Raw genomic sequence first — 27,114 nt, 5'->3', positions numbered from 1 at the left:
CATCATCTACATACTCTTCCTGCTGACAGTGTTTTACTTGAATCTCATTATGAGGAAACAATCAGATTAATTCCAAATTAACTGACATTCTATAAAACATCTGACACTGACCCATCAAATGATACAGAAGATAAAAAGCTTAGGGAACTATCTAAATTAAAGGACAGTAGGAAGATATGACAACTAAATGTAAGACTGTATTTGGATGTTAAGACTAAATGTTTGAATCTTAGATAAAAAAACAGCTCTAAAGGACATTACTAGAACAATCTGGATATTTCTTGTTACAGGAGACACATGCAGAAGCACTTAGGAGTGAGAGGTCTTGATGTCTATAACCGAAAACTATACACACAGAAAGAGAAAAAAAGAGAAAGCAAATGTGGCAAAATGCTGACAACTGGTGAATCTAGAGGAAGCCTATATAGGTGTTTGTTGCATTATTCCTATGGTTTACAGCTTTTTTGTAGGCTTGAAATTTTTTAAAATAAAAATTTGTAGGGAAAAAGTTAAAAATCACCAGGTCTTTCTGGGGAAGACAGTAATATAGTCTCCCATTCTCTAAAGAGCTGTTTGGGTGTTTTTAAAGACCCAACAGTTCTTAAAATCAACTAACGCTCTTAGTGATTTATATGTTTCAAGTATCAACTGCAATGGAAAAACAATTTCAGCTTGTAGGGCAGTGCCCCAAACCATTGCTACATTCATAAAACAGCTGACCAAGGGACAGTCAGTTTCTGATTAAGTGAGATCAGTCCCAGAAGGAAAGATCCATGGTCTGAACAGACACACACACACACACACACACACACGCACACGCACACGCACACACACACACACAGAATGAGAAAGAGATCTCTCCTTGCACAGAATCCAGGCTCCCTGATTTCTTGTGACCTTCCTAGACAGGCCTGAAGGGCACCTCTCCAGCCACAGCTGCCTGAGTTCAGACACTTTTTGCCACAGAAGTCTGTTCTAAACATTCTTACTAACCTTGGCAATCAGGTCAGAAGACTTACCTGGTTTGCCTCAGGCGTCTTTGTCTTTAGATTCAATTCAATAGAACCAAAAATATTTATGAGGTATAAGGCATGAAGCTAGGCAAGGAAGCTACAATGACAAAGAAGCCAAGGAAGAACCCTGTCCTAGAAAATTCCAACCTATAAATAAATGACTAAGGAACACCATGAAATGTATTATGTTGGGGGTATGTCTGTCCTACAGAACACTGATGAAAGACAAATGGAGCAGAGGTGTACAAACAGCAGGGAAAGCCATAGAACAAAGGCCACGTATGAACTGGAGGATAATTAGTCTTCCTGGAAATAAGAGCATTCCAAGTTCAGGACAGTGCAGGCCAAGGCACACAAGGTCAAAGGGTTGGCTCATTTGGAAAACAGAGACTAGAGGTTATTAATTAGAGTACAGGATTGAGGGCACTGGGTGGGAAGAGCTGAAGCACCTCACCAACTCCCGGCCTGCTGCCTGGAGAACACTGTAGGTCTCTGAACTGGATTCCCTATTCATTTTCCCTCTTGGATGAAAACATCTGATTTCCAAAATTTACTGAACACTTACTATGTGCTCTAGGCACTTCAGAGGAATGCAGACATAAGCAAGACTTTGTTCTCAAGGAATTTATAAGCTAGTACAAGAAAGTCATGAAGAATAAATACATAGAGAACTCTAATCTAGGAACAATGCATTAAGGATTCTAAGAAGTATTTTTTTAAGTATTTGTAGAAGTTGGACTTCATAGAAAGAAGACATATCTTTCAGTGAAGAAGACCTGGATAGAGAAATCAGGGAAGTCTTTCTGTAGGTGGTAGCAGATCTTGATGGTATGACATAGTTGAAAAAATGGAGGACATTCCAAGGGAAGGAATTAGACTAAGTTAAGATGTAGAAGGGCACCTGGATGGCTCAGTCTGTTGAGTGTCTGACTTTGGCTCAGGTCATGATCTCACAGTTTCTGGGTTCAAGCCCTGAGTTGGACTCAGGCTCTGTGCTGACAGCTCAGAGCCTGGAGTCTGCTTCAGATTCTGTGTCTCCCTCTCTCTCTGCCCCTTCCCCACTAGTTCATGTTCTCTCTCTCTCTCTCAGAAATCAATAAAAAAAAAAAAAGACATTAAAAAAAAAACAAGATGTAGAGATGACTCTGCAGATACTGCCCAAGTCCTTGGATTCCTGAACATTTCCCGTGGATTCAGAACTAAACATATTTCTTTGACTATATTTACTATACAAGGCTGAAGCTCAAACATTTTGGTTCTAGCCTGTTTTGTGTTTTCTATTGCACTAGTAAATGTTTCTTTGTGGATTTCTGGCTTGGCAGGCAGGGATAGGGGCAGGTGGGAATGAACAAGAAAACAAGTTTGATGGGTAGAACCACCTGAGAGTTGAAAATTGGCAATCTACTTCCTATGTTCTTAGTAAAGTCCTGCAGTCCAGGCAGTGACCTGGGGCATTTGGGCTTAAAACCTGCTCTGTTTACATAACCTCACATTTCCTACATAAAGAGGTCCTTGTGAAGTCTGCCGGTCTGTCAATTCTAGTCACAGTCAGTTCTAACAAGCACCTGACCATGAAAACAGAGACCAGACTGGGGATGTGGGAGGAAACTGGTCAAACTAGTCAGGTGGTTTTATTATTACTAAGCATTACATTTTTATCTGGGGGAAGGACACTAATATTATTTAACACCTATTAAGCCTAAGTACTGTGTCGGTGTGTATGTAGACTTCACATAATCCATTTAATAACCCAATGAGTATCATTCAGATGAGTAAACTGAGGCTCAGAGATTAAATAACTAGCTCAGTGTCATATAGCCAGTAACTGTGGCCCACATCTGAGTCCACAAACCCCCAGCTCTTGACCCACTGCTTGTTACTCTCCCTCATCCAGCATCAGACAACTTTTAGTCTAGGCACTTCCCTATAGATGAAGCTTTGGCCCAACCCTGCTTGTAGAGGGCTTGAACTTTGACAATCTAATTTCCCCTCCTCCGTGTACCTTAATAATCCTCTGGTGAGTTCCTGATGCCGCTGCCAATAGGTTTTCTCTTTGCCACCATTTCTCCTTCTCAAGACGGAAGACTTGAGTAAAGCTTCCGTTTTATTTTAAAAGACAACCCAAGTCTTTGTTCTCAGCTTTCAAATTTTTTTACCAGATCCTCTCAGTTTCCCATTCCAAACCTTTTCTTCTTTTTTTTTTTTTAAATTAACTTTTTAACGTTTATTCATTTTCTTGAGAGACAGAGCGCGAGTGGGGGAGGGGCAGAGAGAGGGGAGACAAAGAATCTGAAGCCGGCTCCAGGCTGAGCTGTCAGCACAGATCTCGAGCCAGACGTGGAGCTTGAACCCAGGAACCATGAAATCATTACCTGAGCCGAAGTCTGACGCTTAACCAATGAGCCACCCAGGCGCCCCTCCAAACCTTTCAACTAACCTATCCTCTCTTGGTCTCACTTGCTCATCCAATTCCTGTCAACAAGTTCTGTCCCAATCTACACCCTTTGCTAAAACATTCACTCAGCCTCAGCCTGTCAACTTCGTGCCTTCCATTTCAGTTCCTGAGAGCTACTCTCTTCCAAACAAAGTTCTCATCAGGGGTGTTTTTGGCTTCTCTGAGCTCAACAAGCATCTCCCCGTGCGCCCCGCCCCTTTCATAGCACCTCTGCCTGGACTTGGCACAACAGATACTGTTTGTGACAGTATATGGCTGCTCAGGCTTTGTCTCCTTACACAGCGGGGGAGGGGCAGAGAAAGGGAGATACAGAATCTGAAGCTGGCTCTAGGCTCTGAGTTGTCAGCACAGAGCCTGATGCAGGGCTCGAACTCATGAGCCATGAGATCATGACCTGACCCGAAGTCGATGTTTTACCGGCTGAGCCACCCAGGTTCCCCTGCCTACTCCTTTCTATACAGTCCCTCAAACTATAACTGCTTTGAAATCAAAGACTCTTACTATTCACCTTCAATACAATGCAAAAGAGATAGGTGTTTAATAAAACAGTTTAAACTGAGGGTGGGCTAAGATTTTAAAAGCAATAATAGGATACTGCCCCTTGTCTAAACAGGACAAAACAAAACAAAAAGCCCACTCTTGCTGCCCTGCAGTACAGTTTCCACGATTTTATAAGAAAATCCTTCCTGAGAATGAAATTCAATCAATTAAATATTAAAATACGGAATTCACTAAAGAGTATGAGTATTATAAGCTAGGATCTGCTTAAAAAAAAAAAAAAGCAAAGTATTACTCAAAAGCTTACAAACTGCAAAAGGTTAAGTGCAGGCTAAAACCCTTTCGTTTCCTAACTTGGATCAGTTTATGTAACTCAGAAGGTGGAAAAACTTGGAATACGGGCCTAAAACAACACTGACTTATTTCCATTCAAGTTATACTACAAGGGAAAAAAATGTGAAGTTTGAAAACTTTCCTTTCCAAAGCCAGATTCAGATAAACTGAAGGAAAAAGAAATAGATGCCATGAATCCAGCCTATACAGCTTCACAATGATCTATTTTTGTCCATTTAAAGTAGAGTCTTCTTTCCTGTTCTTCAAACAGTATCTCTCTTTAGCTGGCTGCAGAAAAGCTAATCTGAAACCCACGTGGCCTGGCTTGTGCCAGGTTCACAAACCACGCTGGTATTGTATACCCTTCCATTACTGCATGACCTGGTCCCTAGGTCAAGCCAGCCTGGCCAGTGCAGAAGAAATACATGATGATCACCAGAAAAAACAGCCACTCGGAAGTACACACTTTATTCAAGGTGGGCGGGAATCAGCAGATTGAAAGGTATGTGTCATTCTTGCATAAATCTGCATGCCTGTTACTGTTCCCCTTCACCCTGCTGTGCACCTGAATCCTGTGTTCCTGGACTGCCAGAACTGAAACTGGCTGCCCAGCTGGGCTGGGACAGCCTCCTGCACTCCACTGCCAGCATCACCAACTTGTGAACACAGTTTTAGAGCCACGTGGCTAATCTCCTGTCCAACATCTGCAGCTGGCTGCTGTCCTCACCTTTGTCCCAGAAGTCTCTGTAAACAGTGGTACTGCAGCTGTACTCACTGCTCAGGAGATGCCAGCTCTTCTCCCTGGCCCCAGTCCCACTGCAAGAGGTGAGACTACTAGTGTTATCAAGAGCAGCTGCTTAGCAGTATAAAACGAAGGGTAGAAGGCTCAAGGTGGGCAGACAATTTTTTGTAGTTCTAGTGACAGCAACTTTGGACATGGGCTATTCTCCCAGGAAGAGCCTTTTATCATCATAAAATCTTTTCATGCCCAACTTATCTTCCTAGCAGTCACATTCACAGAAGCAGAACTAAGCGGTTTCTTTATTAAGCAGTCAAGGACTCTATGGCCACTGTCTTCAGGATGGCCTATCTCACACCTAGGTGTTAAAAAATGAACTGGGCCAATCAGATTCCCTCTTTCTGGAATTCTACTAGAAATATAAAAATAGTTTTCCCACTGGAAGTACAATCTGAGACGAGCACACATGCAGAGAAAAACTGAGTCATGATAATGGCAGAATATGAACAACGAAGAATTAATAGCTCCCACTGTTTGACTCCCTAGCATGACACCTCCATGATACCTAGTTCTAGCACAGCTTCTATTCTGCGGCTTTCACCACATCCCTAATTTGACGTAGTACAAGAGAACCTCTGACCTTTGTAGTCAAAGAACTCAATTACAAAGCAGTGCACCTATGTGCAGTAATGGTGTGGCATCACCCAAGAGGCAGACTCCCATGGTTAAGCTATACGGGATGTAATCCCATGCTTCTAGCTACAGCATCAGCCTAAACCAGATCTTGGAAATACCGTTATGTGAGTGTGACCAACAGAACAGAAGAATTCAGGAAAAAGCCAAGCAGCACTTTCATTTTTAAATAGCTGTGAAACTATTTCATGGGTCATACAACTTACGTTGCTAATTTTTATATAAAATCCAGTCTTGTAAATAACAGCATACTTTATCAATTATGTTTAAATCTTAGAATTTATAAAGTCCAAGTTTAAACCAATGTTCCTTTCCCACACATGATACATACTAGTCAAACAAATAGAAACTATTTCCTTTATAATTCACCAGATAAAACAGCATGAATTATTGGTCTGCTAGGTCCAAGTCTGTCTGATAACAGCTGTACGCTCTTAGGAAAAGACACCTCACCTCTTTGAATCTCATTTTAAAATGAAGATTGTATTAAAATGATCTTTAGGGAACTTCCCAGCTCTAAAAGGTGATAGACTTCTGCTCTAGTACTCTAGGAGTGAACTCATCATTTGCAAAGATAAAATTCATTCATTTAACAAATATCTAAGGGCCAGCTACTGAGGCAGGTATGCAAGGTACTGGGCATAGAGCAGTGAACAAAACATAAAAACACCTTACTCTCATAAAAATTACATTCTGATCCAGAAAACAGACAGAAAAACACATAAGTTTTCTAGGTCATGATAAGCACTTTGAAGAAAAATAAAATGAAGTAAAAAATAAATAAAATGAAGGTAAGAGGGAAAGAGAGCAAGAAGATAGAAGATAGAATATAAAAAGACTTCTATTTTAGATAAGGAAATCAGGAAAGATATTTCTGTTAAGGTGACATTTGAGTAGAGGTCTGTCTAAGGGAAGAGGTCAATAGCCCATTCAGAAATCTGGGAAAAGACAGTTTCAGACAGAAGAAAGTACTAAAGCCCTGAGGGACCTGAGTGGGCCTCAAGGAACAGCAAAGAAGTCAGTGTAGTCAGAGTGGGTAAGGGAGAGAACCATAGATGATGACCAAGATTCAACAGATGAGACCTGAGAGGAAAGGTTTAAATGCTTCCAGTAGAAAGAAGATTCATACCAATGTGGTTTCTGGCTTCTGCAGGAGTCCATTATATTCCAAACATATAGGCAAAAGGTAAGTCCACAACTGTAATGTACCATCTATCTAACTTAGAAGTAAGCAAAAGTGGGGCTGCAGATGTCCAAATTAGTATAAACTACATAGGGAAATTTGCTTTGGGAAGCCATGTGATATGGAATCTGGAGTCATTAAGATTTTCATTTCTTTAACTCCAGTTAAGCTTCGGCAAATCTACCCTAAAGAAAACACTATGAAAGAAAAAGCCACATACAAGGACATATTAACAGGAGCATTATTTATAATAGCCTAAATGACCAATAAGCAAGTAAATTATGGTATAACAATAGGTAAGGCAGACTCTTGAAAAATATGAAAATTATGTAGTAACATAGCAGGGAAGAAGGAGGATAGAAAACTGTATCTTTGCTACAATTACACCCCCCCCCCAAAAAAGGATATGTATGAATAGAGAGAGACTGGAAGGAAACAAAAAATGATGGCAGTTGGTTCTGTTGGGGAAGCAGGATTATTCTTACTTATAAAGGTAACACTTGTTCAGTACAAACTAGATTGCTTTGCTCTGGTTTTCCTACTTCATTACAATGTATACTAAGACCTAGAATTAAGATAACAATAGAAATTCCTATGATCATGTACTTGACAAGAGGCCCACACTTATTTCTATTCCATGGAGGTCTTCTTAGTAACCCTGCAATAGCTAATGATGCTGATGTTCTTTCTTGAAGCTTCTTTCCTTCGCCTCCATGGCCACAGACATACCCCTAGTACTTCATTCACCCAGGTCTCTCCTGATGTGTTCTCTTCTTCCTTCTGGTTCCTAACAACATTTACGTATTATCTGTTTTTCATCTTCTCCCTCCTCTCCAAAAAGATGACTCTCAAGAGATGTGTGCCCCCAGTGCCAGTCTCTTTCCCCAAACTATGTAACTGCAATCTCACTGCCCACTAGTAATTTCCTCTCAGATCAGATGTGAGGACATACCAAACTCTATGTGTCTTTAGTCAAATCATCACCACACCAAACTAGTTTTCTCTCAGTTGACTCCCCTACATTCAAGAGAACTATAACGCCCCCATTCAGTGGAAGAAATTTTAACACAACCCTAACATCAAGTTTGCCACCATCCTGATCACTCCCACCGGTCTCTTACTGCCACCAATCCAGTAATACCTCCATGCTAATATCTTGGGTCTTTGTGGTCCTCATTACTTCTTATAAGCTAGATTACAGGAAATTCCTAAATAGTTTTTCTGACCCTGGCTAAACACCAAAACCGAAGAAAAATATCCCAACCTCTCCCTTGCTTTAAAAAAAAAAAAAAAAAAAGACTTCAATATCTGGGTAATATGAAAGTATTCTACGTGCATTTTCTTATTTAATCCTCAAAACAGAATTAGATACTATTATTATTTCCATTTTGTGGGTTTTTTTTTAAAAATAGAGAATTAGGAAAATAACCAGCCCAGACACATATATGGCAAGTAGGCGAACAGGAATCCAACGCAGGCAGCTTGCTCCAGAGCCTGTATTCTTCATCACTGGTTACTCAGTCTAAGTCCTAGGCTTGGCAGTCAAGCTACCACATAATCCTGCCTTAATTAAGCCTGCTGCCTACCTCTGGGCTGTCCTTATTCCCAAATGAGAATAGTAGAGTGCAATATTTAAGAGCGCTGGGCTCTGAGGCTAACCTGTTGTCACTTAACACATGACCATGGACAAACTGCCCTCTTCTAAATCTGTTTCTTCTTCTATATAAAATGGGAACACTAAGGTGCCTACCTTGTGCAGTTGGGAAGATTAAATATAATTTAGAAAATTGTAACCCAATGCCTTGCTCATAGCAAGCCCTTAGTAAAGGTTTGCCATCCTAATTATCATAATTCCAGCCCCCTGCAATTCCTGCCTATTCTTTTTCTGCCTAGTTTTGAAGATCAAGGTCTTGTACAGCCCACAGCAATCTGCTTCTCTTCTGCATGCAGAGAGTATATTTTGCTCACTTGTCATTAACCATACATTGATCTGTATTTAAAAAAAATTACAGTATCATTCATAATATCTACTGTATGCAGAGAATGCTTTAGTCACTCCACATGGACTTACGTACTCATTTTAATCCCCATCATGACCTTCTGAAATAGGTACTATCATTATCCCTCTTTTACCAAGTGACGAAACTAAGGCACAGAAAGGTTAAACAGCATGCCTATGGGTCGTACAACTAATATGTAGAGGAGTCCCACAAATCTAGTTCTAGAATCCATGTTCTTTACCATGACTTAATATTTCATATCCGTTGTTTCCATGTTTCCTCCAGGAAACTGCAATCTTCTCTAGATCCCCCATAAGGCCAAATATAGACTCTTCCACAGATTGACAAGCAACAAATATTTGATGGATTGATATTCCCAATGCTGCATAATCATGTGCATCAGGACCTAAGCCCTCTGTTTGCATTTATTCTGTTCTTTTGCCATTCTTTTTCAATAAGTGTCTTCAAATTACCTGTAGCCAAGCTATTATAAACATAGATGTCATTTATTACAATTCTGTATGAATGTGGGATTTGGTTCATGCCCTAAGATATGGAAGAACCTCTCTTTCCAGACTTCACAATTTCAACTTTGCTAATGCAGACCTAAAAAGTATGCAAAGATGATCTCAGAAAACTTTTCCTCAATAATTTGACTAGCGTTGATTTCTTTTCATCATCAAGAACTAAATGTAGAAAACACAAAGCAAGATTTTACTTCCATTTTATCAATAGCTATTTGAAAGTACTTTAAACTGATATTTCAATTCCATTCTTCCTCCACCCCAAAGACAAACACCACACAAATGCCTTCGTGTCCGCTCTCTGGGGGGATGAAGTCAATTTAGGGAAGAAAAATAAGTCCTTCTGTTTTGAGGCTCTTTCTTTTACATCATTTTCTCTTTTTTAACACTCCAACCACACTTCGTTTATTCAAAGGTACTAAAGCCCTTTCATACTCAGTCTTTCCCATATGGTACTCTTCCACTCGGGAAACAGCTTCCCTAACTTTGTGACTAAGTACTCAATTTTCAGATCTGTTTAGCTGTCATCTTCTCAGAGAAGCTTTCTCTACATCCCTCCTCTAAATTGAGACCCACTTTTTAGAGTCACTGTACTCTTTATTTTTCCTTTACAGAACTATTACAGTTTATAATTGTGTTTATTTTTGTAATTAGTTGACTAATTTCTTATTTTCCCCACAGGACTACAAGTTATAAGGTCTGAGACCAAATATGAAAACACATATTCTGACTTCCATACCTTCCTTCACATTTCATGTTCTCAGTGGTGCTCTAGAGAACAACAAGGAATTATCTGCTGTGGCCTACACACAAAGTGATCCACAGGACTTTGCATATCCTCAAATGGCTGATCAAATACCTTGGTGGTCTGTGTGCTGGAGAGAGCCCCAGACTCCATTACCTCCTATTGTGTTGGCCAGACAATACTTAAGAGGACAACTGATGTGCCTGGACACTGTTTCTCTACGTGGATTTTAAGCTCTCCACAGTCCACTGAAATGGTTATGGTTTTACAAACCCTACTCCATATCTCTACAGGTAAACCTGCCAGATGAATGAATATGTATTTCATTAGGCATATACATTCTGAGAGAAAGGCTGAAGGGTTCAATAGATGGTTTATGTTTTGCTTTCTACTTACACATAAACCAAAATGTATAGCCAAACAAACTGTACGTAATGGCCAACCTAGGGCAACCTAAACAAAAGTACACTCAGCATGAAGGGCATTAACAAAAAGGCATGGACCTGAATTAAAACCTAAGGAATTTAAGGAAAAGGAGAAATAGCACAAGGGGCATTATTAAGAAGGCACAGAACAGTTGGGGTGAAGGGCACCTGGGTGGCTCAGTCGGTTAAGCTTCTGACTCTTGATTTCAGCTCAGGTCATGATCTCACAGTCCATGGGATCAAGCCCCGCATCAGGATCTGTTCTGACAGTGCAGAACCTGCTTGAGATTCTCTCTGTCCCACCCCCACTAGTACTGTCTCTCAAAATAAATAAATAAACATTAAAAAAAAAAAAAAGAATAGTAGGGGTGAACTCCTTAGATGTTCCCAACATTCAAAGTAACGGACATGGATTCTCAAAGTTACTTCAATCTTGGAATAACATCAAATTTCTTTAGGTCCTCTCAAAACAGGTCAACCTTCAGATTTTAGCTGAAAGCAAAACACAACAGGAGCCAACAGTATAATAATTATTTGTCTTCCTAACCCCTAATCACATGAAAGGCAATCTGCGATGCAAGCTTGCAGATCAGAATTGGGAGACCCCTAGATGTCACCAGCCTATCTCAACACTCAACCTCTGGTGTAGAATAAAGGCACCAGATCTAATGTTCCATAGTTCTTTATTAATATGCTATTATACAGGAATAGCATCAAAAACCATGGAATTAATAGAACTACTAAACTTTGTACTGCCCAGACCAACCCAAATGTTCTCTCTTCAATTCTCCATAACAAATTTAAGTAGGATATTGTGAACACGACACATATACAAAAGGCAGATGAGAAAAATGGTGATACAGAAACCACTAGACATACGGTATTACTGAGAGAAGTGAAAATATTTATCTTTCAAAAGAGAAGACTTAAAGAGAAACTCATAGTCCTTTAAGTACCAAGAGACAAATGGTACAATAATGACTTATTATATTTTACTTTATGGCACACAATTAACCAGTAGGTAAAGATTTCATGGAAGCATTTGACTCAACTGAAAAGCAAAATTTAATATCTATACAGACTTCCTTTAAAATATATAGGCTGCCTCCTTTGTCACTAGATGTCTCAGAAGCGAAATGAGTCGCTCCCTAGACTATTTTAGAGCAGGAGTCAACAAACTTTCTTCAAAGGGATCTGAGGGCCACATATGGTCTCTGCTACATATTCTTGCATGTGTGTTTTTATAACCCTTAAAAACATAAAAACCATCCTTAGCTTACAGGCCATATAAAAACAGGTAGTTTACTGATCCTTGTTTTAGGGAGGTGATTTCCAATAGAAATATGAGTCGCATATGTAATTTAAAATTTTCTAGGGGCACCCACAAACATATGGCCAACACATGGCTTTGACAAAGCAGGAAAGAATATCCAATGGAATAAAGACGGTCTCTTCAGCAAATTCTGCTGGGAAAACTGGACAGTGACATACAGAAAAATGGACCTGGACCACTTTCTTACACCATACACAAAAAGAAACTCAAAATGGATTAAAGACCTAAATGTAAGACAGGAAGACATCAAAATGCTAGAGGAGAAAGCAAGCAAAAACCTCTTTGACCTCGGCCCCAGCAATTTCTTACTCAACATGTCTCCAAAGGCAAGGGAAATAAAAGCAAAAATGAACTACTGGGACCTCCTCAAAATAAAAAGCTTCTTCTGCACAGCAAAGGAAACAATCAGCAAAACTAAAAGGCAACCGACAGAATGGGAGAAGGTATTTGCAAACAACATATCAGATAAAGGGTTAGTATCCAAAATCTATAAAGAACTTATCAAACTCAACACCCAAAAAAACAATCCAGTGAAGAAATGGACAAAAGACATGAATAGACACTTCTCCAAAGAAGACATCCAGATGGCTCACAGACACATGAAAAAAATGCTCAACATCAGTCATCATCAGGGAAATACAAATCGAAACTACAATGAGATATCACCTCACACCAGTCAGAATGACTAAATTAAAAACTCAGGCACCAACAGATGTTGCCGAGGATGCGGAGAAAGAGGATCTCTTTTGCACTGCTGGTGGGAATGCAAGCTGGTGCAGCCACTCTGGAAAATAGTATGAGGTTCCTCAAAAAGTTAAAAATAGAACTACCCTACGACCCAGCAATTGCACTACTAGGTATTTATCCAAGGGATACAGGGATGCTGTTTCAAAGGGGCACATGCACCCCAATGTTTATAGCAGTGCTGTCGACAAAAGCTAAAGTATGGAAAGAGCTCAAATGTCCATCAATGGATGAATGGATAAAGAAGATGTGGTATATATATACAATAGAGTATTGCTCAGCACTCAAAAAGAATGAAATCTTGCCATTTGCAACTACATGGATGGAACTAGAGGGTATTATGCTAAGCGAAATTAGCCAGAGAAAAACAAATAATATCATATGACTTCACACATATAAGGAATTTAAGATACAAAACAGATGAACATAAAGGAAGGGAAGCAAAAATAATATTAAAACAGGGAGAGAGAAAAAACATAAGAGACTCTTAAATACAGAGAACAAACAGAGGGTTGCTGGAGGGGAGATGGGCTAAATGGGTAAGAGGTATTAAGGAATCTACTCATGAAATCATTGTTGCACTATATGCTAACTTGGGTGTAATTAATAAATTAATTAATTAAAAAAATTTTTTTCTAGGGTCTCCTGGGTGGCTCAATCAGTTAAACGTCTGACTCCTGATTTCAGTTCAGGTCATGAGCTCACGGTTCATGGGTTCAAGCTCCGAGTTGGGCTGTTAGCACAGAGCTTGCTTGGGATTCTCTCTCTTCCTTTCTCTCGGCCCTTCCTCCACTCTCTCTCTCTCTCTCACACACTCTCTCTCTCTCTCTCTCAAAATAAACTTTAAAACAGAAAACAAAAATTTCTAATATCTACATTTAAAAGGTAAAAAGAAACTGGCGAAGTTCACTTTAATATTTTTTATTTAATCCAATATATCAAAAACTTATTCTAACATGAAAACAAAATTGCTAATGAGATCTTTTACTTTTTTTTTTTTATAAAACTAAGTCTTCAAAATCCAGTGTATATTTTACACTTATAGCATGTCTCAATTCAAATTAGTCCTATTTCAAGCCCTCATTAGCTACATGTGGCTAGTGACTATCACACTGGACAGAGTGATTCCAGAAAAACTTAATGCATTCCACTGAAAAAGAGAAGAGATAACCTTCCAAGGAGTATCTGGGTAGCTCAGCTGGTTAAGTGTCTGGCTCTTGATTTCAGCTCAGGTCATGATCTCACAGTCGGGGAGTTCAAGCTTCATGCTGGGCTCTGAGCTGACAGCATGGAGCCTGCTTGGGATTCTCTCTCTGCCCTTCCCCAGCTCATACTTTCTCTCTCTCTCAAAATGAAAAACTTAAAAAAAAAAAAGAGAGAGAGATAATGTTTCAATCAACACTTATTTCTAATGCTCCAAATCAATGAGAAAAAAAATGTATTAGTCAATAAATGACTATTGAGATGATTGGCATGCTACCAGGAAAAATACAACTGGATCGCTTCCTGTGCCTTACTCCAATATAAAGTCCAGACAGAAATGAGAAGTCAATCAAAAAAAGTAAAACAAATTCAAAGACCAGTAAAGAGAAAAGAATGCCCAAAACAGGGAGGGGGGTGGGGAATGTTATCTTAACCATCAGATAGGCAAAGATTGAAAAAGAGTCATTTCCTCTGATTCAATAAAACTGAGTTTTACAAATCAGATAATATTGATGGGAACATAAACGTATATGATTTTTCTTTTTTTTTTTTTTAACTTTTTAACGCTTATTTAGAGAGAGAGAGAGAAAGAGAGAGAGTGTGTATGTGTGTGTGTGTGTGTGTGTGTGTGAGAACAGAGGAGGGGCAGAGAGAGAGGAAGACACAGAATCCAAAGCAGGCTCCAGGCTCTAAGCTGTCAGCACACAGCCCAATATGGGGCTCAAACTCACAAGCTGTGAGATCATGACCTGAGCCAAACTCGGACACAACCGAATGAGCCACCCAGGCGCCCCCATATATGACTTTCCTTAAGGGCAGCTTTGCAATCTGTATAAAAAAATATGTACCTCACTTCTGGAAATTCACCCTAAGAGGTAATGATAAAGGACAAAAAGATGAAGGCATAAGGATATTCACTGAAGTGTGATCCCTGAGACAAAACAGTTAGAAGTAACTTAAGTGTCCATTAACAGGATGGATTAAATCAAATACAGTCAGTAAGATAATGTAGGTCTCTTACAGAAAGATGTTGACATTGCTGAGGGGAAAATGCAGGTTATTAAACAGCATGCACAGCGTGATCCCATTTATGTAATTGCAAAATTTCATATAAATGTTTATGTTCATAAAGAGACAACAGAAGGATATTTAATAAAATGCATATAGTGATTATGTCAGATACAGATTTGGATAATTTTCTTTGGACATGACTATACAGGTTTATCTTCATTTTTGTTTATATTTGAGGGAGAGAGAAAGAGAGAGCAGGGGAAGGGCAAAGAGAGAGGGACACAGAGAATCCGAAATGGGTTCCATGCTAAGAGTGGAGAGCCCCATGTGGGGCTTGAACTTACGAACTGTGAGATCATGACCTGAGCCAAAGTCGGACGCTTAACCGACTGAGCCACCCAGGCGCCCCATCTTCATTTTTCATGATGATCAGATCACCTGACACCTTTGATACTAGAGGTGTTTTTATACCTTCTCAGCATGATGATTTTTTTTTCAACTAGCACTATTAAAAATATCTTTTACACATGCAATTTTAGATAGTGTGCTACATGTACCACAGTGTAGTGAACACATTCTTTCACTGAGATGACACTGTCTTGATGCTCAAATGCAACTGGTACTCTTAGGAATATTTTTTAATACATGTGACTTTACAGAGCATATTACCTGCGGCACAGTGTGGTGAACTCATCCGTTCACTGAAATAACACTACTCTGATTCAAGGAATTATTAGCACTCTTAGAAACATATTTTAAACATGTGTTTTTACACAGTGTTATACATGTACCACAAGGTGGTGAATACATTCCTTCAATGGAATAATCAGCTGGCGATTTTTATCTTTTCTGCTTAATATGAAACTTATTTTTTTAACTTTAAAAATTCTTGAAGAGAATTAAAAAGGAAATGTTAAAAGTAAACAGCCCTATATTTAGTGAGTAATTATTTTCACAGGTTGTTGAGAGAATGAGGAGAAATATAGGTGGCAAAGAAACCTAATAAACCAGACATAAGAAGAAGCCACCCACCTTTCCCAGGTTAAGCTGTAATTTCATTCCTGTACAAAGCACAGGAAAGATAAGTATTTTGACTCCATCTTCTTGAAGGAATAATGTTACACAATAATACATATCAAAAAAACAATTCTTTGGAGATGAAACACATCTTTGAAATATAGCTACAGATGAAGAAAACTTCCTTTTTAACCCCAAACACTATTCCATGTAATTCTAGGAGTTTACCCAGAGCTAATATCACTAGAAAAGTTCCCTGAATTCTGCAGAAGTTACAGACTATGAACAAAGTAATATATTTTCAGGTCTTCGTAAATTATCAAAAAAGCCTACCAAAAATAAGGGAAGAGTTCACGTGAAGAATTCTTTGCTAGTTTGCCTTCCACCCCTCAACACACTAAGTCACTTAAAATACAGACATGAATAGGGGTGCTTGGGTGGCTCAGTCAGTTAAGTGTCTGACTTCAGCTCAGATCAAGATCTCAGGGCTTGGAGTTTGAACCCCGCATCAGGCTCTGTGCTGATAGCCTGGAGCCTTAAGCGTGTTTCTGATTCTGTGTCTCCCTCTCTCTCTGCCCCTCCCCTGCTTGCACTCTATCTCTGTCTCTCAAAAATTAATAAACATTAAAAAAAAATTTTTTTTGAAGACAGACATGAATAAAGGTAATTTCATACAATGTCATATTTCAGCCACTAGGTTTTCAAAGTTTGGGTTTTATAAGACCTATAAAACCAGAGGACACTGGGATACAAATAATATTTGACTCTAAATAATCTTTCCCTCTCCACTCACTGACATTGCTCAAAATCCTAGATTTTTTTCCTCTCAAATAATGAAAACTTAGCACAAGGTTCACTCACACAAGACTCACAAAATCTCACCGTTGATATAATAAATAGATGCCCTAAAACAATGAGTGTGCTCCTGGGGGGAACAGTCTCCAAGTGGAAACAGTAAGACACAAAAAGATGATCAACAATAAAATATTTTCTTAATTAGGGGAAAAAATCCAACTGCTATTTCAAGAATTAAAAGGCTGTCATAATTTTATTGAACTGTCATGCTAGCTCTCCAACAGGCAGGCAGTGGAGACATTTTAAGTGCATTACCTTTAGGAGGAAAATACGACTTGCTTTCAGCTTTGTGAGGCCAGTCTACAACGAGAGGTCCAAACCTGCGAAAGCTGGCAGTGATCTCATCTATAAAACAAAAAAGGAATCTTAGCATAAGAGAAAAAAAAATATTGCAAGCAGAATAGCATAAAGCATGTCTTTTTATTTGAAAAACGTTTTGAGAGCTATTTCTAAAGCATTTTTACAGAAGTCAAACCTACTAAGTGAAATACAATTGTCTGCTGGGTACATTTGGTTATTCACTTTCAACCATGCAAAATGTGTTTCTAACTATAATTCATTGCTCTTCACTGCCAGTAAATTTGATATAAAGAGTTTGGAAGAAAAAAAATCTGTCATTAACTAAGGTGACCTCTCAGTCAAGTAAAAAAAAAAAAAAAAAAAAGACTAAAAATAGGAATGTTCTGTATTTAGAAAAAAGGCAAAAGCAAAAGATTACAAAATATTTAAAATGTGCTTTCCCTTATGCAAAATAAACTCTAAAAGATCTAACATTATTAATCTTAGGTTATGATTATTAGTAATCTAAGGTTATGAATCTCTGAGATTATTTTAGAAATAGATACAATTCTTTGGGGCACCTGGGTGGCTTAGTTGGTTAAGCATCTGACTCCAGCTCAGGTCATGATCTCACAGTTTGTGAGTTAGAGCCCTGCATCAGGCTCTCTGCTGTCAGCACAGAGCCTGCTTCGGATGCTCTGTACCCTTCTCTCAGCTTCTCTCCCACTGATTCTCTCTCTCTCTCTTTCTCAAAATAAATAAACTTAAAAAAAAAAAAAAAAGAAGTAGATACAATTCTTTTGGTGAGGAATAGGGGCAAAAAGTAGGTAATTCTATTTGATGATAAAAAGTTAAAACCAATGATCTATTTCTCTCATACTTACCTATGACACATCCTATGAAGAAAATGTTTCCAACGTTATACCTCAATAAATTTACCTTTTCCTTCTGACTTCTGACTCAAAGCAGAAGGTTATAACTTAGCCCACACTCAGATTTAAGTTGCCACTCTCTCAGCCATGATCTAAACTTTGTCTTTAAAAAAATCCAATTGATAGATGAGATTAACACCAGTATAAAAATAATTTGGAGGAAAATGAGTCTCCAGCTCTGTACAACCTTAAAGAAATAAGTCTAAAATAAAATTATTGTTACTTTTTAAAAATATTTTTTAAAAGTTTATTTATTTTGAGAGAGTGAGAGAGAGTACGTGCACATGCACACAAGTGGTAGAGCCTCACATGGGGCTGGATCCCACAAACCATAAGATCATGACCCGAGACGCCCAACCAACTGAGCCTCCCAGAGTGCCCCTAAAATAAAATTACTTTTAGAGACTATTCCTTTATCACCGTGAAAAAGAAAATCATGATAAATTAGAGAAATGCCATAGCTACAACAATACTGACAAAGCAATTGTTTTAACAATATTTTTATAGCAGATCCAAAACCTACCAGAACTAGAGTTGTTTTTTCCCTTAGGCTAATTCTGTCACAATTACATTTCATTTGTCCATTCAACAAATATCTACTGACAACCTACTATGTGCTGACTGGCTTCGAGCATAAGTGAAAACTCACTTTTGGATTGACGGTATCTCAAAAATATTAAGAAAAATTCTAATTAGTCTTCATTCTTTTAAAGGCAAAGGGTGCTTTTTACTAATCGATATATTAAAATATGAGATGGGATGGTGTGATAAATATGAGCAAAAGCACCGGAATCAGAATAATTCTGAGCACTAGGTGCACCATTAGCTACACAACCTTGGACAAACTGTCTCTCTCTGAGCCTCTTTCCTTATCTATAAAATGGAGTTGGTAGGATATGCCTTATAGGATAGCTATAAGGATTAAATGAGATAATGTAATGTGAAGCGCTTAGCACAATAATGGGCCTATGGAGAGTTTCATAAATATTAACTTTCATTATTATTTTAAACGTATCCCCAAACAAAGGCCTAGGAAACAAGACACTGTTGGGAGACTGCTATATATACACACATTTGAACAGCAGACCTGAAGTGCACAATCTATTACTTCCCCATCTATCATATATTTTCATCCTCTGAACACTAAAATATGAATGTCCTAAAGCTGCTTGGAGAGGAGAGACAAGGTCAGATCACACGAAGAACAAATCTGGCCTTTATAAAGTCATTAATGAATGCGTCATACCTTCATCGATATCAGGAGGAAGGCCTCCAACAAACACCTTTCTGGAGTAACGTTCTACTCGTTCTCCATTTTGACAGCGAGTGGGAGAACTTAAGCCAGATGACAAGGATTGATCGCCATGACTGTCATCCAGGAAGGCATCTTCAAAGGGAAAGAGAGAAGACCGACCTGAAACAAACGTGGAAGTTTCCACAGTTAAAATTATTTTCTTGGACAACAGATGCTTTATTAGGAGCCAAAGTGTAGAGTGAATCATACAAAAAATAAAAGAAGTATCCTGAACTGTGACTTTTACAATAGGATAAGCGACCACAGATTACAGGGTCTAGATAATACCACCATTTTTGTGTAAAGGTATGTATAGCATGGAAATAATTGGATTGATAGCAAGAAGAATCAAAAATTAGAGCTGTTTTTGCTGCTAAAAATCACTACCTTTTAAAACAGTCCATATTACTGCTGCTAAGAGTATTCAGCAGTTATTTTTCTTTTCCCCAGACATTTCTTAAAATAAATGGAAAAGTAGTCTTTATTCACATATTTTTATTTGTTCAAAGGTTCAGACTGGCCCTGACAGCAGAGGGAATATTAAACTGACAACAAAGGCTGATAACTTCTCTGAGTGCAGGACTAAACATGATCGAATTTTCCCTGTCATTTCAAGCTAATCCAATTTGGGAATAAGCATTTGCATTAACAATAGGTGAAACCGCTCTGGAAAACAGTGTGAAGGTTCCTCAAAAAATTAAAAAATAGACCTACCCTATGACCCAGCAGTAGCACTGCTAGGAATTTACCCAAGGGATACAGGAGTACTGATGCATAGGGGCACTTGTACCCCAATGTTTATAGCAGCACTCTCAACAAGAGCCAAATTATGGAAAGAACCTAAATGTCCATCAACTGATGAATGGATAAAGAAGTTGTGGTTTATATACACAATGGAATACTATGTGGCAATGAGAAAGAATGAAATATGGCCCTTTGTAGCAACATGGATGGAACTGGAGAGTGTTATGCTAAGTGAAATAAGCCATACAGAGAAAGACAGATACCACATGTGTTCACTCTTATGTGGATCCTGAGAAACTTAACAGGAACTCATGGGGGAGGGGAGGGGGAAAAAAAAAAAAAAAAGAAGTTAGAGCGGGAGAGAGCCAAAGCATAAGAGACTCTTAAAAACTGAGAACAAACTGAGAGCTGATGGGGGGGGTGGGTGATGGGTATTGAGGAGGGCACGTGTTGGGATGAGCACTGGGTGTTGTATAGAAACCAATCTGACAATAAATTTCATATATTTAAAAAAAAAACAGGTGAAACACGTAAATGAGAACACATAAATTAAGATGTGGGAGTACAGATGTAGATGTGGTTATGACATCTCCACCCTACTAACCTAAGCAATATTTTATATCACTCAAAAAAATTATTTTCATTGTCAACTCTATGGCCAAGTAGAGTTTATACAGAAAAGGCATCTACCCATTTCACACGACTATAAGAAAGATACCAGCAGTTAGTCTGTTAATAAATGTAACACAATGATGCCACCTAATATTACAAAATAAAATCTAAGTTTAAAAACAAATATATTTCCTGTTTGAGTCAGTGAGTTCCTGGTGAAACTTTCCATTAGGTTACACTCTAAAAATGAACTTCTTGAGCTCTCGAACTTTTGAATAAATTCAAAATTCTAAAATAAATTCATACATTCTTCAAAAAAAAGAACAGTGTCTTCCCCATTTAGTCTATCCTGTCTATATTTCCCTGAAAGCTAGATTCTGCGTCACTACAGCCAACTCTCTAAAACAGAATATAAATAGTCTTACAAAAATACTGGACATTTATTTCTCTTACAAAAAAATAGCTACTAATATAACTCTGTTTATTTTATGAACAACCCAGGTGGTATAAGAAAGGCTCTATTTTGATGTTGGGAGTTAATAAATGAAAGGACCTAAGAATTTTTTGTTCAGCTCTTCCCAGATTAGCTACAAAGAAACAGAATAAAATTTGTCACCTCAGTCACCTAGCTTTCTTAGCCTGGCAGGAACAAACAATAGGCAGTGAATTCTCATCGTTTGATGTCTGTTTTGATCAATGGGGGTAAAAGAAATAGATTTGCAGGAACTACAGGCAAAATGACCTTCTCAAAGACATCCAGGGATATGCTCCCACAACTGTTAGGTTTGCTTTTCACATAGTCTACACTCAGAGAGTTATATGCTTGCTCTGTGACAGGCACATACCCAAATCAGCATTTCCCACACAGTACTCCTATCCTTACCTCTTACCCTCAACACTAGTAACATTAAATGCTCAGAAAATAAAGGCTGATGGGGGTGGGGGTGGGGGGAGACAAATAAATAATACTGGAAAATACTGCACACCATATGCCCTTCCCAGACATTCACAATCCACGTTAGAATACAAACAGTTGGGAAAAGTACCACAGTAAAATAACTTAATCAACATGGACTTAAGATAAAGGAAACATTCAAATATATATAGTTCAGTGGAAAACACCCAAAGAAATATTTATCCATATTCTAGAATCACCAAATAAGATAGTTATTTGAAAGTTCTTGACAAAGAAGTCTGGTGAGAGACAGGCAAATGCATAATTATAAAACAGAAAATTAAGTACTAAGAGAAGAATTTACCAAGAGCACAATTTACTGCCCTACAGGAGATGGGATGGGGAGAGACCTTTAAAGTGATTTCATAGGAAGACAAGCTTGAGCAGAATCCTGTGGGCTTTGGAATTTCTAAGGTAAAGAACAAGAATGCATAGAGAAAGAACTTTCAAAACAGCTTTGGTATTTCCCTCCAAACTAGGTCCTCTAGCATTCCCTGCAATCTCAACAGAAATGACTATTTTCCACATCCAATTCAATCCAGAAATCTAGGAGTCCTCCTTGACATCTCCCTTTCATACTCCAAACCTAATCTCTCACTCACTAAATCCTATCAATTCAAGCTATGATTAATTCATCAATCCATTCACTTCTCCCATCTTCAGTCCTAGTGCCCTGGGGGTCCAGATCACTATCATCTCTGCCCTGAACTAATAGTTTAATGAGTCTATAACACACCCTGTTTAGTCTACTGATGTCTATCTTGAACCCCACAATGCTTTCTCCACAAAACAGCCAAGTCACCATTTTCAAATATTAGTCTGAACACATAACCGCACTCACCTTTATCCTTAAAACCTTCCACTGGTGTGGGATAAAGTACAAAAACATCAGTGTCAATTTTTTAGGCCTCTGTCATCTCCTATATCACAGTTGCTGCCTCTCTCCCTCTGGTTCACCAACGTCCAATCACATAAGACTTCCTTTGAATTTCCTGGTCATTCCTCCTTGCCTCTGGCACTAAGGACAAGGTGTTTCATAAATACTCTCTTCCCAACTCCCCAGTTTTCTAGTTAATTCCCACTTAATCCTTAATCTCAGGTGAGAAGTCACTTCCTCAAGGCAGAACCTTTCTGACCTTTTAGATTAGGTTAGTTCCCTTTTCTATCCACTCATTGCACTTCTCCTAACACTTTTCCTAATTACCATTATACTATCGTGTGGGTTTTTATTTGGTATCTCATTCCCCAATCCCATTAAAATGTAAACTCTATGAGGACAGGGACCAATTTAATCTCGTTTACTGTATCTTCTTGTCCTAATGAGGGCACATAAAAGGGATTCAGTAAATATTAAAAGTGAGGCAGCATCCAGAAAAGGGTGACAGCATGTGCAAACACACACTACTGCAAGTGTGTGCTGGAATACAACACACAGGTGTGACAATAGCAAGAGGTCAAACCATGTCCTAGGAAATTAAGACCCTTTCCATTGCTTCTATATGTTCAAGTATTATATTCTATACTCTATATTACAAAAGTAATAGGAAATTTCCCCATTTTCCAAATTTAATATTTCATTCTAATACTACCTTTTTTTTTTTTTAACTTCAATCACTTCCCGGAGACTGATATTGCCATCTAATCATCTTCCATCCTGTCAAAAAATGACTTTTCTGAGATGCCTGTGACCCTGTCACTCCCTCTACCCCACATCCTACAATAGCCCCCATCACCCTCACCAGTAATTTGCACCTAAGAAAAGAGGGGATGGGAAAAAAAAAAAAAGAAAAGAGGGAATAGGACAAGAGTTTGAAGAAATCTGGGACAGTCCAGATGAGAGATGAGGAAATCTTGAACAAGAGCAGTGAAGAAGGAGACAAAGTAGATATTCAAGACATTCTGGAAAAAAAGACACCTTTCTTTGTGCATGGCCAACATAACCACAGCTTCCCAAAATATTCTGGCAAAGAAAATAAAATCAAGAGTTAATTGTAAAAATTTGGACTATTTTAAAAATTGGTTATGGGTATGTAAGAAACTTGCCAAGGTTTTAAAACCGAACCTCTGTCTTATTAGTAGTATTTAGAGTACAATAGACTTTAGTGATAAAGTTGCCCTTGGAAATGACACTGCTAAAAATTCACATGTATGTGATGTTTCTCTGTGGATAAGAACTAAGAATATAGGTCTCAGAGCCCAATCCCCAGATCTACTTAATCTGAATGCATGGGGTTCAAATTTGAAAGTCTGCACTTTTAACAAATTTCCCCAGTGATCCCTACACTCAAGTTTAAGAGTGAAATGGAGATTAACTGTCTGTAGCAGGCATCCACTTGAAAGTGATATTGTGTCAAGTATATGGAGCCTTGGGAAACATCCAAATTCAGTCAAGTTAAAGAAAGTACATCCTCAGCAACAGAATGTAAAATCTGTATCTAGTCAACCTTACTGCCTCGGTGCTGATGGAACAAATCATCAGTCCATAGGAAGCATTTAAAAGACACCAAGTGTAGACCAAAAGAAGTTAAAAGGATTTTATCATACTGGTAGGATTACTCCTCTGTGGGACAGAATTGTTCCTTTGATGTTTCCATAGCCTGAAAACCATCTATTTCCCTATGCTCTAATTATAAGTTCCTGAAGGACTGTTCTATTAATTAATTTAGTACTTTGCTACCGTGAAGAGGCACCACTGTGACTCTTAAGCTAGTAGACAAATAATCAGCCACTAAAATTGTATTTCTGTTACGTTCATCTCCTTAAGTTAAAAACATTGGTATTCTGATTTGTCCAGGGTTCCTCATGCGATTAGTATTTGTGCATTCATTTGGTTGGCATAAATCCATTCCCCCCAAGACGAATCATCCCTGGGAAGACTGATAAAATTTTAGTTTCCAGATATGTGTTATTAGAAACTGAAACTTTAAGAGGCTACACCCAAATCATGTCCTATGAGAAGCCCTACTTCACTAACTAGCATCTCTCTGACATTATTTTTCTTTAATGAAAAACACTGCCCAAGACCAAAACATTTCTTTCATTTTTATTTTTGATGTTTATTTTTGAGAGAGAGAGAGGGGGGAGGGAGCGAGAGAGAGGGCAAGTGTGAGCAGGGGAGGGGCAGACAGAGGGAGGGAGACACAGAACTCGAAGCAGGCTCCAGGCTTCGATCTGTCAGCACAGAGCACGATGAGCGGCTTGAACCCACAAACTGTGAGATCATGACTGAGCTGAAGTCGGAGGCTTAACCAAATGAGCCACCTAGGCACCCCACCAAAACATTTTAAGTAAGCCATGTTACTTCCCCAAAATTATACTTTTATGTGCCTAGCATATAAATCTGCTTTAGAATCTGATACTTCCAGGGGCACTTGGGTGGCTCAGTTGGTTAAGTGTCCAACTTTGGCTCAAGTCATGATCTCATGGTTCATGAGTTCAAGATCCGCATTGGGCTCTGTGCTGACAGCTCGGAGCCTGGAGCCTGCTTTGGATTCTGTGTTTCTCCCTCTCTCTCTCTGCCCCTCCCCTGTTCACACTCTGTCTCTCTCTCTCAAAATGAATAAACATTAAAAAAAAAAAAAAAGAAGGGGCGCCTGGGTGGCGCAGTCGGTTAAGCGTCCGACTTCAGCCAGGTCACGATCTCGCGGTCCGGGAGTTCGAGCCCCGCGTCGGGCTCTGGGCTGATGGCTCAGAGCCTGGAGCCTGTTTCCGACTCTGTGTCTCCCTCTCTCTCTGCCCCTCCCCCGTTCATGCTCTGTCTCTCTCTGTCCCAAAAATAAATAAACGTTGAAAAAAAAAAAAAGAATCTGATACTTCCATGTAAAACATTCATATTGGATATTTCAAGAGAAGCAGGAGAATACTTCCCAACAGCTGCAATTTGGCCATTTGGCTTTCCTTCCACCAATGGTTCTGCTTTTGTGATATCTAGTTTCAATTAATAACCAGAATGTAGTTTTTTGTTCAGTAACGGAACAAATCATCTCTGAATACAGAGACAACTTAAAGCTAAAAGAGCCTTGTAAGAGAAGTGCCAAATATGAAACCCACAAAGCACTAGTTAAGCATGAAGGCTTATCTGAGAGAAGAACTCTTGCTTACTTAGGAGGCTCCCTTTCCTGCAACTTACGATGGGAAAACAAGAGCCCACTGACCATGATAGTTCCCAAAGCTGCCCAAACCTCACCTCTCAGCTCCCACCAAAGCCTCTGTAGTCAATCCAGCAGCTTCACCCTACTTGTGGCCCAGTACATCCATTGTAAGCCTGTTTAGTTTTGCAAGGAGCTCAGAAATTAGTCACTTGAGGAGTATGGTTGTTTTTTTTTAATGTTTATTTATTTTTGAGAGAGAGAGTGATGCACGAGGTGGGGGGGGGGGCGCAGAGAGAGAAGGAGACACAGAATCCCAAGCAGGCCCCAGGCTCTGAGCTGTCAGCACAGAGCCTGACGCGGGGCTCAAACTCACAAACCACGAGATCATGACCTGAGCTGAAGCTGGACACTTAAATGACTAAGCCACTCATGTGTCCAGGAGTTGTTTGTTTGTTTTTTTTTTAAAGAATTATGAAGAACGACTCCCCTAAGGAAAAAAAAATTGCCTGAAAGTCAAGATAGTCAGGTTCCAGCTTTACTTTGTAATCTTGGACAAAACATTTCACACATCTGAGTCTCATTTACATAATGAGAGATTTGAACTAGATGAATGGTTTTCAAATCTCTGGGAGCAGAATTCCTTGCATTACATAAACATCCTCCACAATACCCTACCATACAGATATTAAAGTGCATCTTACTTGGCATTACCATGTGGGTATGTCTTAGGCATCACAAACTTAACATGTTTTTAAATGAACTCTTGACATCCACTTTGATCCTGTTCTCTCCTGGTCCCATTTCAATACATGGCATTGCATTCATCTGGTTGCTCAAGCTGGAACCTGCACATCAGTGTTGAGTCTTCCTTCTTATTTACTACCCACATTCAATTCTTCAATTTAATGCCATTAAAAAAGGTTGATTCTATCCTCTGGAATATATCTTCTATTTGTTCACGTCTTTCCAACTCTACCGCCATCACTGTATCCGAAAACGCCATCACCTCTTGCCTAGACTACTACCTTCACTCTGAACTAGACAGCCCACTTCTCTCACTTTGCTCTAAATAATAGCCAGAATGCTCTTTTAAAAACATAAATATGATCATTTGACCCTGCTTTAAAACATTCATAGATTTCCTCTTGTACTTGGACCAAGTTCAAAATCCTTACCAGGAGCTAAAGCCCAGAAAGATCATATTTCCTTCCTTCCTCCAACTTCATCTTAATACACCCTCCTCTCTCTCCTACCAAGCTCAGTCATTCTGGTCTCTACTTCCTCAAATACACAAAGCCCTTTCATGCCTCACCCCCCCACCCCGCCCCACACACACTTTTTAAATAAAAGCTTTATTAAGATATAATTCACCTACCATACAATTCATCCAATTAACCCATTAGCAGCCACTCCTCATTTTCCTTGAACTCTCTCAG

General features: G+C 38.9%; 1 protein-coding gene across 5 annotated transcripts in view; it reads right to left on the bottom strand.

Annotated features, from left to right (window-relative positions):
• The window catches only part of CPEB3 (cytoplasmic polyadenylation element binding protein 3), a 192,558-nt gene that overhangs the window by 60,952 nt on the left and 104,492 nt on the right, over positions 1 to 27,114 (bottom strand). For all 5 annotated transcript variants that reach the window (XM_032595151.1, XM_032595150.1, XM_032595149.1 and 2 more), the window contains 2 exons: positions 19,229 to 19,396; positions 17,027 to 17,116 (listed from right to left, as the gene is read on the bottom strand). In XM_032595151.1, coding sequence (XP_032451042.1) covers positions 17,027 to 17,116; positions 19,229 to 19,396 — 258 coding nt within the window. The remainder of the gene's footprint in view (positions 1 to 17,026; positions 17,117 to 19,228; positions 19,397 to 27,114) is intronic.

This window comes from Lynx canadensis, chromosome D2 (assembly GCF_007474595.2).
Source record: "Lynx canadensis isolate LIC74 chromosome D2, mLynCan4.pri.v2, whole genome shotgun sequence".
Taxonomy (NCBI): Eukaryota; Metazoa; Chordata; class Mammalia; order Carnivora; family Felidae; genus Lynx; species Lynx canadensis.
This window is presented reverse-complemented; position numbering and strand designations above follow the sequence as displayed.